The 17,337-nt window shown below is 36.0% G+C and overlaps 1 protein-coding gene across 1 annotated transcript in view; it reads left to right on the forward strand.

Moving 5' to 3' along the window:
* The window catches only part of prkceb (protein kinase C, epsilon b), a 156,535-nt gene that overhangs the window by 96,584 nt on the left and 42,614 nt on the right, over positions 1–17,337 (forward strand). Inside the window, exons 5-10 of the mRNA XM_079842791.1 lie at positions 2,224–2,312; positions 4,313–4,442; positions 5,149–5,291; positions 5,517–5,610; positions 7,227–7,441; positions 7,552–7,725. Of these exons, the coding sequence (XP_079698917.1) occupies positions 2,224–2,312; positions 4,313–4,442; positions 5,149–5,291; positions 5,517–5,610; positions 7,227–7,441; positions 7,552–7,725 (845 nt within the window). The remainder of the gene's footprint in view (positions 1–2,223; positions 2,313–4,312; positions 4,443–5,148; positions 5,292–5,516; positions 5,611–7,226; positions 7,442–7,551; positions 7,726–17,337) is intronic.

The raw sequence follows: 17,337 nt of genomic DNA on the forward strand, positions 1-17,337 counted from the left end.
ATAGAGACATTAGTATCAGTTACTGGCCTTCATTCATAAAAACATGCCATTACAACACATATTTAAAATATGCTGTCTTAAATTGTTTCTACATAAATTTGGAGAGTAACTGAAATTAATACAATGTCAAAATATTAAAAACTCCAAAAATATTAAAAACTTGCAATTAATTGCGATTAATTACATAAAAAAATGGGATTAATTAGTATATATTTTTTCATCGATTCCCAGCACTAGTTATAATGCTACTCTGTGCGTTCGCTCGGCGACTACTATGAGACACTTGTTGCACACTGCAGTAATCTCAGTAAGATTGTTATTAAGCATGGTACTCGTGGTAAATCAAGAAAACAAGATTTAAACAATAAGAATAACCTTGTTGAGCTGTATAACAATGATTCATTTTTTGCCGGTTATGTATGTATACAAACAGTTGCTCACCTGTCTAATAAAACATAATATATTAAAGCGTCTTTGGTGTTTCCATGGTTTCTACAAAATAAAACCGGAAATCGACAGTAATCGGGCGGGCATGATGTCATTGATAGGCGGTGCACGGACACGGTCCGTGTCCTGGTTAAAATTGCTTATTTCTCTGGATTTAAACATTCTTGGAAACATTTGGGATAGGGATGCTCAAAACGGTTAATTTTCATACGTTTTTTTCATCATATAAAAATAGCAGGCCTACCTCAATCCAAACTTTGACTGGTTTAAAAAAAATTAAAAGTAGCATGTCTAAGTGGTGTAGGGACACAGGAAGTGGGGGTGCTGCAAAGGATTTCAAAGAATTGCAAATGCAATGCAATTTTTTTTTCATTATTCATTTTTTAAATTTAATAATTTATTTGTAATAAACATTTTAAGTGGCCCATTAAAAAGTATTATTTATTTGTTGAATTATGTTTTCAAAACATACATGAGGTCATATTGTGACTGTTGCGGTGTGTGCGTTGAAAGAGCGGTAATATTTCTTCCAGTGGAGAACGCCTTTCTGGAGATTCCGTTCATTTCTGAAGTTCATTCCTGAAGTTCATTCCGCTCAGCACCGCGCGCTCAACCCAGAACTCCCTTTGTGACATGTTGGATCAAATATAGGTCTATCTGAAATAAATAGTAAGGGCTGCCCCTGACTAAAGTTTTTTTTATTTTCTAGTTGTTCATTTAAGCCGTTTTTCACGCTGCGCCGCCGCCTCCATGTCATTGTCTGTTATAGGCTATTTGCTTATTATTTAATAAATTCGGGCAATTTGGTTGATTAAACATAGATTAAAATTAAGATACAATTGATACAAAACGAAATTCTCTTTAAAGAAAGGCTTTCAACAAAACAAAACTTATTGAAGTTTTATTGAACTTATTGAAGACCCCTGTCTTCTGACATTATGCATCTTATGTGTCCTGTTCACTTTTCAACGTAAATTTTATTAAAAAATAACATCATAATATTTAAACTGAAATTAATTACGTGTTTTAATGGCTACAAGTATAGTAGGCTACAGTACTGAGAAGGGATTTGAGCGCATGTCATTTTACCGCTGAGTGGTTCATGAGTGAAACTTCGCTCACATGCTCTGGTAAGGTAGGCAGGTTTTTTGCGTTAATTTTTATTTCCTGTCCCTGTGCAAGCTCGTTTATTGTATATGACTGTGTAAACCTTTTATTTAAAGGTTTAATGTAGGCCACAGTCCAATACATTACGATTGCAAGAAGAATCAACATTGTGAAAAATATGAAATGCAGTCCCGGTGTGTAGGCTGTTTAAATGAGTGTTCTCACCGATATATTTGTTGTTCTTTCGTGTTTAATAGACTCGATATTGTTTCTTATAAAAATGTGGTGACCATGCAGCAAAAAAAATAAATAAAAACTTTTAAACCGTTTGACTGATAGTATCAATCGGTCAAAATTCTTACAATTGGTTAACGGTTAAACGGTCAATATGAGCATCCCTAAATTGGGATAAAATAAGTACACAAGTCAACAAAATATATAACCCTCGTCTAGTGGTTTTTGTATATTTGAATCCAAAAATCTTACATATTGTTCCTTTAAGCAGTGACTAGCTCACAATCTGAAATGAAGGAAACTACTGGCATCGACAGGAACCTCCTAAAAATATCATATCTATATGGTAGCTGAAAACATTCTTATCTGTGAGCCCACAGTAATATATCAGAAAAGTGAAGTAAAGCTGAACGTCTCCTTATTTCTGATCCTCAGTGTGCACCTGTGTAGTTCATAAACGCTGCCATGAGCTGATCATCACTAAATGTGCAGGTCTGAAGAAACAGGAGGACACCACAGAGGAGGTGAGAGGAACCTGTTGAAAAATCACACATGATGTCTCTGTAATATCACTTGTTTCAGTTGTTTTCATCAATCAGACTAAAATAGAAAAGTAAGGTTTCCTGCTGTTCGGATGTTTCTCCTGTGGAAAAAAAAGAACCCATAAATCATTTCTTGAGTTTTAGAAGAGGTCTGAGCAGTGTTCAGATTTGCAAAGATGCAATGAAAAGTCAGATATTTTGAATACAAACCCATACATTTCATAAAATTTATCCCAGAGTTATGCTATCCACACTTTAATTTCAAAGTTCTATACTCTAGCTCAAGGGTTCTCAACTCTGGCACTCGAGGTTTATCTCCAACCTTTCTCGATCTCACCTGCCTATGGCCATCATAAATCACATCTCTTGAGTAGGTACTTATTTTGAATAAGTAATTACTTCATGACCGCTAAAAATTATGGCCTATATAGAATGGCCTACACTCCAGGTAGTATGAATGTAATCCAGACGTACTACATTTGCCATGTTGTCATTTATCATGTGACCCACCAGCGTCAGTTGTGTCACTTCACTGCCATTCATAAATACTCTCCCATGGACTAATTTTAAAAACATTTTATTATAGCTTCATGCATCCTTTTTTTCAACACTTGAATGTGGGTAAGTTTCATAAAGAAAGGCAACATTTTAAACAAAAAGTTGAGAAAATCCCATTTTTTTCAAAGACTACGCCTTGATCAGATTCAGAACGATAATCAAAACATGGAGTAGATTGAGTCCATCAACACCCCCAAAACTTAACAGTCGTTTGCTCTTCATGGGTTCGACATTTCATTTGGTAACATTAGGCAGTTTTGATTTACATGCTGTTTAATGTTTGATGATCGCGTTATTTTATATTTGCGTGAGCAATCTTCTATCACTTGTTTCTGCTTCTTCTTCATCTGTGTTTTGATCTGGAGATTCTATACTCTTTCAGGAGATGTGTAATAGCGTCCCCTGTTTAACAGTGAAAACATGGATAGCTGGAAAATTGGATGGAGAAAGAGTAAAGTAGAGTAAAGTAGATTTTTAGTAAATTCCTATGTACACTACCAGTACACTAGGAAATTCAGATACGCAGAATTAGGTACATATATGTTTCATGTCAATATTCTAATCAATATTTTCAAAACAATGTAAGACTGTATTTAAAACTGTACAAAAAAAAAAAAAATATATATATATATATATATATATATATATATATATAAATAAAGTATATTTAATAGCCTACTCCTACTAAACACAATTACAAGCCAAGTATACTTTGAATACTTTATTATATTTTTAAGTATATCTCAATCAAACGATTGTAGGCCATATAGACTTTCTGTCAGTATAAGTGAAGTATACTTAACTGCAATTTTAATTATATTTCTGAGAAGTATATAAAAAGTAGACTTAAAGTATACTTTCTTATTTTTAGTTTAAAAGAAGTCTACTAATAGAACACTTGAATACACATCTTTTTCGTAAGGGAGTCCATCATGTAAGAAAAGTCAACAGTGATTACCACGTGTTTGGTTTCAGTTCTTTGCTTAGACGTCTATAAAATTTTCACTGACAGCCAAAATTTTGCCTTGTTTTAGCCTAGACGTCAGGGCTGTGTTTAGACGGCTATTAGACGTCTTTTAAATATAAAATAGCTTGCTGAGCTAGCTGTATGCCAACAATGTCATTTTTTCCTAGTCTATTTAATTTTAGGAAACTTCCATTAAATCTTCTAAGCTAAAGAAGAACACCTGAGCAATAAAACTTTCCTCTGGAGTGAAAAAATATAGTCTACCATGTTTTCACCGTTATTAAACAACATCACTGTGTATTGGCTTTACCACATTGGTGTCACTACCCACAGCTATGTTAGTTTGGATGTTTGTTTATACGTAATAATAGAAGAACACTGAGTTTTGCCGTTTCTTTTTTAAAATGCTTGTGATCGCTGTATAGATATCTTTCTGATCATCTATCGCCCTCTGCAGGTGGGATCTCAGCGCTTCAGTGTCAATATGCCTCACAAGTTCAGTATTCACAACTACAAAGTCCTCACGTTCTGTGACCACTGTGGTTCATTACTGTGGGGGCTGCTGCGGCAAGGGCTGCAGTGCAAAGGTGAGAGCAGCATTCTGGGAAATATAGTTACAGGTTCCCACAGTCATGGAAAAACTGGATTTTTCAGGGATTTTTAAATTAATTTGTCATTTCATGGTATTTTCTGGATATGTCAATGGGGAATACACAATTGCACAACAGTTTTGCTCTGTTCTGTTATTAAATATATTAATACAAAAGACTGACAATTGATATACAAATGGAAATGTCCAAAAATTTCTACAAAATGATGTATTATTTATTAGTTTGTTTCCATATGTATATAATCCTGGGTTATTTCCTCCCATGTTGTCATTTGAAGCAATAGGTCAAACATAAAAAATGTATCAAACAATTTTAAACCTATATATATACTGTATATATATTTATATTTTCTGTTTATAAAATTCTGTTTACTTTTAGCAATTTTTTTATTCATTTTAGTTTTTTTTTAAATATGTCTTTAGTTTTATCAATTTTTATTTTAGTTTTAATTATTTTAGCACATCAAGTTAAACTAAATGAAAATCAGAAATGTTGCTTTGGCAACTAGCTGAAATTTATTTCAGGTAAAATGTTTATTTTATTTCAAGTAATGAAAGTTTTCTTATGGTTTTAGTTTTAGTTAATAATAACCCTCATATCCCCAAATCTTCCAAGATTCAAACATCCATTGAAATACAGTCTTAACTTGTCATGCCGTCTCCCTTCATTTCTCTGTCCTCAGTTTGTAAGATGAATGTGCACAAGCGTTGTGAAAGTAATGTAGCTCCTAACTGTGGGGTGGACGCCAGGGGCATCGCTAAGGTGCTGTCCGACCTCGGAGTCACTCCAGATAAACTCTCCGGCAGCGTCCAGAGGAGAAAAAAGGTAAGAACAACAATCATCAGGAATTATTTGTTCGCACTAGAGAAGTGGGTACGACTGAAAGGTCAAAAGCCTCCTTCTTCTCCATGCAGCTGTAGATAGGAAATACACTGATTACTGATGACATAACGGTCTTTATAGCGAGCAGCACTTAGATACGTGATTAGGCCTCCTGAAGCATAATGATGATTGAATGATGAAGATGATTTGTTCTTGTTTTCAACACAGATCTCTCAGGGTCCAGATCCACAACCTTTACCCATATCCCCGCAGTTAGAAGAGGATCGATCCAAATCTGCACCCACATCACCATGTGACCAGGGTAAACAGATAAAGCTAAAAAATAAACCTCGGCAGATACTTCTTGGGTTAAATGCATTACAACAGCTCTATTTGCGGCAGATGGTTGATTACCACATAAAATAATTTTGACTTGTCCTTAAGTTTGTAATTCACTTATAATGGAAGTCTATGGGGCCATTGTAACAAAATGTGAAGCTTGCATTTTGCTATGTTTTCATGGCTTTGTATGACAAACAAACTGAAATTGTAATTTATTAAATCAAATGGCTAATGTTCTAAAACAGCCATATTTAATTTAAAAGCTACACTCAAAAAAAAAAAGGTTCTATATGGCACCAAAAATGGTTCTTGGCTCGCAATCATAGGGGAACCTTTTTTAGTGCTATATAGCACCAATTTTGGTGCTTCAGTGGTTCTTCAGCGGTTCTTCAGAGGTGCTATATAGAACCTTAGTCAACGAACCGGTGAAGAACCGCTGAAGAACCACTGAAGCACCAAAATTGGTGCTATATAGCACTAAAAAAGGTTCCCCTATGTTTACAAGCCAAGAACCATTTTTGGTGCCATATAGAACCATTGATTTACAAGTTTGCCATTTCTGATACCTGAAATCCATCTCATGACTGTATAGCTTTGCACAGGCAAATATGCTGATTTGGCACTTTCTTATTATTATCAATGTTAAAAACAGTTGTGTTGCGTTTTTGCATGATACATTTTTCTGAATTCTTTTATAAGAGAATATAAGAATAGAAAGTGCAAAAGAACAGAATGATTTGAAATATAAATCTTTACATTATAAATGTCTTTACTCTCACTTTTGATCAATCCAGTGCACCCTTGCTGAATAAAACTAATTTCTTTCTAAACAAATTTAAAAATTAAAACACAGTAGTGTGATACTGTAGATCTGATGCTGTACTTTTTACCCTTAGACTTCTATTGTACATGCAGTACAGTTTACATGTGTTTTGTTTGTTTTTACAAACTGAAGAATGTCACTCAAAAGAATTTATTGTTTGGATTTACTTAAAAAATTAGTGTCAAGTGGGTTCCATGCAACTATATTGAGTAATTTGTACAAATAACAATTTAGTTGTATGAACAAAATAAATTTAAGTAAAGCAGACAAAATTTCTTAGAGGAAATACAAAATTCATTTGAATTTGTCACTGTTACATAATATTTATATCACAGCATACATAAGCTCCTTCGGTACTATCAGCAGCTATCGTGTTTCTCGGGTGCTAATTACCCTACTCCATCCCCAGCTCCGCCTCTCGTCAGTCAGGATTTGGCATTCTGATTCCCCTTGAATCCCCCTCAGACTTCCCGAATTATGTTGTACATTTAAATATTAACATTAATGATATCTGCAATACATTGTTGGTTCTGTTCTGTACCCTAAGGGGGTTTATCGCTGCTCTCCCTGCTCTCATCCATGCTAGGCTGCATGATTAAACTATTTGCTTTACAAACATCTCAGTTAAATTTAGTTCCTGTAGTTACAAGTATTTTTAAGTTATGTGAATAAGAATGTTTGAGTGAAATTAACAACAGTGAAAGTTCATTTTTGTTTGAGTGTATGGGACTCGATATGGGGTCAGATAGAACGGGATGTTTTGTGATCTGCAGATATAAAGGACCTGGAGAACATCAGGAAGGCACTTTCGTTTGACCATCGCGGTGAAGAGCTAAAGCCAGCCTCTTCCTCCTCTCTGACCGGGGGAGTGTCAGAGGAGACGGGGGAGGCGAGAGAGAATGGAGTGTTGAAGACCGTCCAGACTAAAAGGATGGCGCTGGAAGACTTCTCCTTCATCAAAGTGCTCGGGAAAGGCAGCTTCGGCAAGGTGGAGCTTTGTAAAAATTCTGTCCTCTGTTTTCTGCATAAAGGGACCAGTTATGTCTGGTGTGTAATAAGGGCCCAGCAGTCTGATCGCAGTGTTGTCTTTGTGTACAGGTGATGCTGGCTGAGTTAAGAGGCACTGATGAGGTTTTTGCGGTGAAAGTGTTGAAGAAAGATGTCATCCTGCAGGATGATGATGTGGACTGCACTATGACTGAGAAACGCATTCTAGCCCTGGCCAGAAAACACCCTTACCTTACCCAACTCTACTGCTGCTTTCAGACCAAGGTGAGAGCCAGGAGTGTTTCTGCTCTAGAGTCAGTTTAGCCTCATTGCAAACTTGAAAATAATGAGTAAAATGGATAATCACTTCATTTCAGTCAAGCACCAAGCACCAAATACCAAAACATTCTCCTTATTTAGAAATTATGTTTTGCAGACTACCACTAGATGGAACTCTAATATTACATTCTGTCAGGTATTCAGAAAGCAGCTCTTTTGCCTGTAGCTTTTACAGCAGTTTAGCTCTTTATCTGAAGAAGGCAAGATTGTGGCTTGGGGAATTATCACAAAAACAGGTCAGTTCATCAAGAACATGGGCACATTTTAGAAAATGCTTACATTTTGAAATGTCGGTATTCAGGTTTCCAGCTGAAATTCAAATGAAAACCAGCCATAAATGCAGAAATAGGGTTTGTACACTGAAATGAGAATAATACTTTAAATAAGTATTAAAAGTGAACTGCTAAAATGATTGTGCCTTGAAACTTCAATAAAATATGAATAAATTAATACATATTTATTGACAAACTTCCATTTCGTGTTATTAGAAATATAAAAACACTTTAACTTACATATACTTTGTTTTTCTTAAATTACTTGTATTATATAAACTAAAAAGCAATATAAAATACACAAAATAAAATCAAAATAAAACATTGTATATATAGTATAAATAATAGAGCCAAAAACTAAAAATGTATAATAATTAAAAAAAAAATAATAATAATAATACAACCATGATTAAATTAAATTCTGTACGTAACGTGAATTTAATAGAAACATGTTGGTCTTTATTAGAAAAAAAATAATTTATGCAGTTTTACCAGTGTTGGAAATCTTATATTATGATTTTCAGGTTTGGAAAATGTCATGGAAATTTCTATACTGACAATAAATCCCATTATGATAAGCTCTGAAATATTTATTTGTGTTGTTATTGCTCTTTGTGAATGCTTTATTACTGTTTAAAATAGCCAACATTAAACTAAAAAGAAGATTAAATATACAAAAAACTTTGTGAATATGTTCTCTATGCAATGATTTTTTCAAATCCTAACCCAACATCCTGTCATGAAAATTCATTGTCAAAATGTGTGGGTCCCCTTTTCTTTTTTTTCTGTAAAGCCTCTCAGTTTCAGTTAATAACACATTATAGGTGGTAAAGGGATTATTTTTTGTCATGACTCATCATAATGCTGAATATCAATGCATTTGTGTTCTTATCCATTCCACAAACAGCCCTGCAGTTGATCACATACAAATACAAATACAGAAACAGACACACACACACACACACACACACACACACACACACACACACAAACGCTTGGGTGAGGAGCAGGTTGATCTGTTCGCCTGCACGAGTGTTCCCTGAAACAGAAGGGCAAGCACCTGTTTGATGGGAACATTTCTTTTATAGTCTATAATAAGCTCACATCAGATAAACCCTCCACATTAGGTCACCATTCTAATTCTTGTTCAGTCTCTCTCGGTCTGCTGGTGTGATAATTGTTTTAGATGGAGCCGACTGTTTAGGAACAGCCATGGCCAGACCTAAGCTCACATGAACATCATGTTTATTTTCCTCCACTAAAACCTGGAGTCAGCCATCATGACGGCATCCTCCACTCCTCTAATTTATTTACTTCTGCAGTTTCCCCAAACAAGCAAAAAGAACATTGTGTCCTTACTGCGAACACGAGTGGGAGGAGGTGATGGGAAGGGGAGGGGAACGAGCATGCGGGAGAAGGAAAAGGGCGAGTGTAGCATGAAAGAAGTTTGAAAGGGTGGAGAAGGACAAGATGACCTCTTAAAACTTAAAGTCTTAAAAGACCATAAGAGTGATGAGTTCTAACTGAAAGTGACATTAAAGAATAGTGGCCATGATTTAATGACTTTCACTGTATTTTTAGGTTGAGTAGAGCAATGACAGGGAAATGGGCTCGGGAAATGTCATGTGCTGGATTCGAACTTGCACTGCCTGCTCTGTCAGGCATGTGTACCTAACGCTAGACCAGTGGTTAATGCTGGTCCTGGGGACCCACCGCTCTGCACATTTTTAATATCTCCCTTATTTAACACACAGCTCATTAGGAAGAGCTCCATGAACTCAACTAAGGGGCCATTTACATGACACCATTTTCAAATAAAAAAAGAAAACTTTTTAAGTTTTTTGGTCGTTCATGTTCACGACTGGCATTTTGGGGGCATGAAAACTCAAACTTTTAAAAGCGTTTTTTTTCAAACTTGAAAACTTGAAATAGACCATTATCGTCTCAGTGTAAACTACAAAAATGCACATTTGTGAAAACTGTGACGTCATGCGTATGATGTCTACCAGTATGGCATCAGACGATGTCTACAGTGAAACATAGCGATGGACGATGAAATTGGCGGGGAGGTTTGGGTTGCAGAACGTACAGTGATGTGATATAACTGCCAGATTCAAACTGTGCTTGCGCGCTATGGCTGCCGCTGAGCCAGAGACGGACACATGCTCAGCGCTTGTCATATATCACAACTATTCAGTGTTTTTTAACCACATAATGTTTATTTTAGGTTTCAGATATTTAAGTACACATATGTACTAGCAAAACAATACATTTATAGTTTGTAAAATACACACTGGTGTATATGGAAGGGGCAATAACAATTCATTCAAATATAATTTGCAGACGTGTTTTATTTATATCAGATACACATAGTGTAAGTAACTATAAAGCTTACCTGATTCTTCTCTCAGTTCACCGGCCATTTACTTTCAAGTATTTCGGGAGAAACTGATGAATTCATGTGCTCAGTCTGACTGACAAGACTCTCTGAACTGTGGCGCAAACAAACATGGCGTCTCACGTTATAGATCAAGATCAAGATCATTTATAAAAAGTTATTAAACGACAAAACACACTCGCTTACATGTATTTGAGAATCAGAATATCAGATAGTTGATGACATCTAATAAACCCGTCTCCGGCGTGATGACTCCGATTGTTCGAATATTACAATTAAATAATACTTAAATCGATATGTCATCCTCAATAAACCCGTCTCCAGCGTGTTGCCTCCGATCATTCGAATATTGCACTTTAATAATTATTTAATCAACATCATCCTCAATAAACCCGTTTCCAGCATGTTGCCTCCGGTCCCTCGAATATTCCGATCTATTATGACCTCTGACCTGTAAAGCTGCCAGAATAATAATAATAATAATCATACGCTGTTTGTTAATTGGCCAGAGGAGAACTGGCACCCCGACTGAGCCTGGTTTCTCCCAAGGTTTATTTTTCTCCATTAGGTCACCTAATGGGGTTTTGGTTTCCTTGCCACTGTTGCCTCTGGCTTGGCGTGCTCAGTTGGGGACACTACATTTTTCAACTAAACATCGAAATAAATCTAATTAATAAACTAAATTAACCATATAAACTAAATTACTGATCTAATAATTGATCTAAAGCCCACACTGTCACTGTATGATAATTGAAATGAACTGATGACATCAGCGTTTTCTCCAGAATGGCTATACAGCTGAATATAATTATGCTGCATTATTTTCCTGTTTAACAATGTAAAGCTGCTTTGAAACAATCTACATTGTTAAAAGCGCTATATAAATAAAGTTGACTTGACTGACTTGACTTGACTTGACATGGTAAGCAAGTTTGTGAATATTTTGAATAAAAAAGGAAAAAATAAAATAAAAGCGATACATATATTGTACAACGCTATTTTAGCTGCGGTGAGTCACAGAGTCACGTGTCAGGCATGACACGTTGCCATGGAGACAATAAGGGGAAACGTTCTAAAATAATGGCCACCTTAAAAATACTCACTCTGGGGGGGTCAGTTAGAATATTTTAATCTGGGAGTTGTGTGATCACGATGCCGGCTCAACATTGTGATGTCTGTCAGCCATCAGCGATGGCGAATGGCATCGTCTATCGGCCCAACCCTAATGCATATTCGTATTACGTGTTCAGTCTATCGCCAACTACTGGCCTGACAGTATAAAACAGTGTTTTTAATCGTTTCCACGGATCCGTGTGATCAGGGATTGTTTTGACAATGTTGTCATCTGTGAACGAAAAACACAAAGGAAATCTTTTCCGTTTTTAGTTCATTGTTGCCGTGTAAACGTACCACAAATAAAGGAGACATACAAAATGTGCAGACGCAGGGCTTGACATTAACTTTTTGCTCACCAGCCACTGTGGCTAGTGGTTTTCCAAAGTTACTAGCCACAGCATTTACACTGACCACAGTTTTGACATTGATATCATGGAGGGAGACTGCCATTTAGCTATTTTAATATTATCTCATAATTTGGGAGCAGGTATATTAGCTCTTTCCCTGTCAGCCTTTTTTTTTAAGTTTCACAAAAGTTTCATGGGCCTCAGAATATTTTGTTTTATTGTAGCTTCATGTATTCCTTTTTTATTAACACTTGAATATGGGTATGTTAATAAAAAACTTTTTGAACAAAAGCTGAGAAAATCGCATCAAACTACATCCAGATCATATTCAGAGCGATTATCAGAACAGATCAAACAGTAGATCAAGGCCATCAGCACCCCCACAGCTTCACAGTTTTATAGCTTGTCCTGTGTCGACATTTCATTCAGTAACATTAGACCGTTTTGATTGATATGCTGTTTAATGTTGGTGATTGCTTAATTTTACATATGCATCTGCTTAGATTGCTTGTTTCTGCTTCTTCTTCGCCTGTGTTTTCACCATATAACAGTGAAAACACGGAAAGCTAGAAATTTCTGTCAGTGGCGGGGAAAGAGTTAGGCTGCTGTCACTCTAAAGGCCTGTACACACCGGGATGAATATTGCGCGTGCTTATCGCCAGCGTTTTTCGTGCCGTTTTTCGGCGCGTCTTGAGTGTTCACACCCAAGCGATTTTCACTGGCGCTGCGCCGAGTGAACGTGCACATTCAGTAGATGCGCTCCCGGTACACAATATGGTGCTGCGGCACTTTAAGCCTCTGACACTCGCTTGTCACACAGAAGGAGAAGAGAGACAGTATTTACGTGCTTGCCAAAACCATAGACATATTATGTATATGGACAAAACCATTCACACACTTTTTGCTAACTGGCAAGCAGCATTAGCAGTTCATCTTCTTCTTTGTCTACTTACTACTTCTTCGTCGTATCAATGTGTGCTCGGCAAGACTGTTTTGTGCTTGAACGCCACCAAGTCGTGTTTTACTTTCACTTCAGCAGCTCCAGGCACGTGAACAAAAGCGCCGATCTCATTGGTCGGACAGTTTTTTATGCGCCGCGTCAAAATAAAAAAACGAACCCGAGGCGTTTTTTTAAAAATGACGCTTTTACGCCTGGCATTTTGCGTGTCGGTGTGAACACTCACATTGGCGCCCATTGTTTAGTCCCGAGGCGTTAAACGTCGGCGATAAACGCGTGCGAAAATCGTCCCGGTGTGAACAGGCCTTAAGACCTGACGCATGGATCCTTAGATTGTTGTGAGCACACAGTCTGCAGGAATGAGCCAAATTATGTGCAATATGCGAAATCCCACGTGACATTCAAACCCTTCAAGTGCAGCTGGTATTGTGAATCTATTCTGCGGAGTGTTAGAAGTGTTTAAGAGATTTAAGTATCGATACATATTGAGAAATGTATATACAAAAATGTATAGGCCTAAATGATATATAACTTTCAACCTACCAAGGGTGCTAGTAGAAGTGACTGTGTTACATGCCACTGCTGAAATCCACCTGCATTTGTCGGGGGTAAATGTCAAGCCCTGTGCAGAGCAGTGTGTGCCCTGGACCAGGATTGAAAACCACTGCATTAGACCACTACTACTGATATGTCATTGGACATAATATTGGCAGATAAATGGCAATTCATAGGCTAGTTGTCAGTTGCAGTTTTTTCTGCAATAAAAGTTTTTTTTTTTTTTAAGTAAAAAAAATAATTTTATGTCTTGGCTAAAAAAAAAAGATACCTCAACATTTCAACAGGATACAACATTTCCACCTTTATTTCCCAGGAAAATTTAGGTCAATTCTCAGAATGAACTGCTTTAGGCTTTTCAGTGAAATAAGAGATATTGGACCCTATCATACACCCAGAGCAATGCGGTGCCAGGAGCAACGCAAGTGTTTTTTGCTAGTTTCAGGCTGATGCAGTTATCATTTTCACGTCCAGCGCCACGTTGTTTAAATAGCAAATGCACTCGAGCCCATCTGTTCGCCCATGGGCGTGCTGGTCTGAAAACGAGGTGTGTTCAGGCGCATTGTTGGCGCGTTGCTATTTTGAGGTGCAGTAGCACACAAACATTTTAAAATATAAAATAATAAGATTCCTTTCTGGAGAAGCATTCAGTCTTTCCGCTCACAAATTCCGCCATGTAAATAGAAAATCCACCATGCTGCAAGCGCAACTGGCTTTTAAAGGGAATGGGAGATGAGACTCTGATTGATTTATTGCACATTATGCCCAAAACACACCCATGACTCATTAAGAGAATAGGGACAACCCTTTTAGACAATGCGCTGGGCGCCGACCATTTTTCCCATCGTTAAACTAGCAAAAGTGGATTTGCCCTAAGTGCACTTGTGCCGTGCATTTTAGACCATGCACTTAGATCATTAAAATAGGGCCCATAGTCTTTGATGACACCTACCTTCCTAGGTTGTGAATCAGTATATCGTGTACACAAATTCGGTAAGTAAGGAGGACAGTAAGGACCCTGACTCCCTAAACTTTCTTTTTCAAATAAATGCTGTTCTTTTAAAAATTTATATTTATCAAAGTATCCTGCAAAACATTATCACAAAAACATTAAGCTTTACAAGTGTTTTTTTAACATTAATAATAAGAGGAAATATTTTTTGAGCATCAAATCAGCATATTAGAATGATTTCTGAAGGATCATGTGACACTGAAGACTGGAGTAATGATGCTGGAAATTCAGCTTTGATATCATAGGACTACATTACATTTTTAAATATGTTCTAATAGAAAACAGTTTGCAAAAGTCCATTTCAAAATTTAGTCACAGTCAAATATAACAGGAATAATAATAATAATAATTTTAACCATGCTCAGAAAATGTAATTATTGGCAGATATATCTGTAATATTTTGAACAGAAGTTTGTTTTGGAGGGATTTGTTCTTGTGTTTATTTTGTACCAGAAGAAGGTGATTGCCATTAGCCTTACGTAATGTGGTTCTGATGCTTATCGGGCCTGATGTGTATTCCATATGTTGTTTGTTTTCTTTTCAACCCTCCCTCCCTCCAACCCCAATCCCCCCCAACCCACACACACACACACACACACACACACACACACACACACACTTTGGGTTTCCATGTTTTGTGGGGATATTCCATATTCCATTATACTGTACAAATTGTATATTCTATTCCCCAACACTAACCTACCCCTAAACCTACCCATCACAGAAAACTTTTGCAATTTTAGATTTTCAAAAAAGATCATTCTATATGATTTATAAGCTGGTTTCCTCATGGGGACCAAAAAAGTGTCTCCACAAGGTCAAAATTTACTGGTATTACTATACTTTTGGGATCATTTGTAATGTACATAATGTAAGGAATACCAGAGCCTTACCAGCTGGTATCCTCATGGAAAAAATTGAGAAAAGAGTTTTTGGTCAGAAGTGTACATTTATAGGCCTAATTATTGCAGAACAAGTAAAGATTTGACATTTATCCACAGATTTCTTTTTTGGACACAGATTACACACTTGCAGTCTCCAGCATTTTGCATTTAATCAGATCTTAAACTGAATGAATGCAGGTGTGTGTTCCCTTCTTTTTCTTTCGTTCTTTTCTTTCTTGTTTTCTCTCATCAGCTCTTTGTTGCCTCACACGTAGCATGGCAGGCTGACCTTTTGTTGACATGCTCCGTTTCTCGCTCCATTTCGTGTTCCCTCAATGCTTAATTTGCCATCAGGCACTGCTGAGGACGCCTTCGCCCGGACTTGCTTTGCAAAAGTTTGGGGTGTATATGTTTTTTATATGTTTTTTTTTAAAGACATTTTTTAAAGATGTCTCATGCCCATCAAGGCTAAATTTGTTTGATCAAAGATACAGTAAAAACAGTAATATTATGCAATATTATTACAATTTACAATAACTTTGATATCGTTTCTTACTGTGATGGCAAAGCTACATTTTCAGCATCTTCAGTGTCACATGATCTTTCAGAAATTATTCTATATTTTATGCTCAAGAAACATTTCTTATTATCAGTGTTAGCAATAGTGTTTTGTGGAAACTGTGATAAAAAATTTTCAGGATTCTTTGATGAATAGAAGGTTCAGATAAACAGCATTTATTTGAAATATAAATATTTTGTACCAATATAAATGTCCCTACTCTCACTTTTGATAAATGTAATCCTTGCTGGATAAAACTTAACAAAAGAAAGAAAAGAAGAAAAAAAAACCTGCATGCTTACCACAAACATACTTTTCCCAAACTTTTTAATAGTATATTAATTTAGTTGATGCATAAATCAAGTTTTAGGTTAAAATTTATGTATAAAGGAAAGTGTTTTTCACCATTTTTTAATCACCTTTTTACTTTCTTTTGGTAAATAAAGCTGCAAAATGATTTTTTCCAAATCCAAATAATCCATGTCATCTCTCAGTTAATATGTGCTCATTAGATTGCATGCATTTATAAACTATAAAATAATAGGAAAAATTATGTTTAAAATTTTAAAACATATATATGAAGTATAATGTCAACTTAAAATAATACAAAAATAAGAAAGAATAAATGTTTCATGGATTAAAATAATTTCTAAAGAGATAAAAGGACACACATTGGAATTTACAAACAAACAAAAGTTAAATAACTAAATTAAAGTTTGTAAGAAATGTATTTACAATAAGTAATAAAGCTAATTTTAAGTGTTGTTGTTTATGTTTTTGTTAAGAGTTATAGAATTATGTGGCTTTCCCCCTTCAAAACGCATTATGTATGAATGTCTATGAAATATTAATGGTCCTCATGGCCTTAATTCCCAGGGAACACACATACTAAAAATGCATACCATGAATACAAGCCACTTTTTTAGATAAAATAAGCAGCCAAATGTATAAATGTAAATATAAATGTTTCAGAGGCATGCCTTTTTTGTAAAATAAAGGCATGGCATGGCATGAACAGAAAGGTTGAAATGTGCACTCTAATGAACCAGAGTTTTATCATGATTTTCAGACGGCAATCAGCCTCAGGATCACAGTACAGCTCTTATCCACCTAATTACAGCTAAGTAATGTAAATAACATTATACAACCAGCCAAAGCGCATATGGAAACTTATGGAGCTGAAAAACTGAAAAGGCAGTGAGAGAGAGCGAGAGAAAAAAGGAATTCTACGATTGTTCATAATTAAAAAAACATTTTCCCAAAGTTTTTATGATCACTTCCAATTTGGTTAGTTTATACAATACTCCCATGCACACTTAACTTCTTAACCAAGGTCGTGGAATGAGATTTCTTTCTCTTTTTGGCTCATCTCTGCTCTTGGACAGAAGGTTGGAGCGCTCCCAGATGTCTTGGCCAGGCTCCCTCACATTTATTTTCTGTAGTTGCTCCATTAATCG

The sequence above is a fragment of the Gobio gobio genome (assembly GCF_949357685.1).
Source record: "Gobio gobio genome assembly, chromosome: 18".
NCBI classification, from domain to species: domain Eukaryota; kingdom Metazoa; phylum Chordata; class Actinopteri; order Cypriniformes; family Gobionidae; genus Gobio; species Gobio gobio.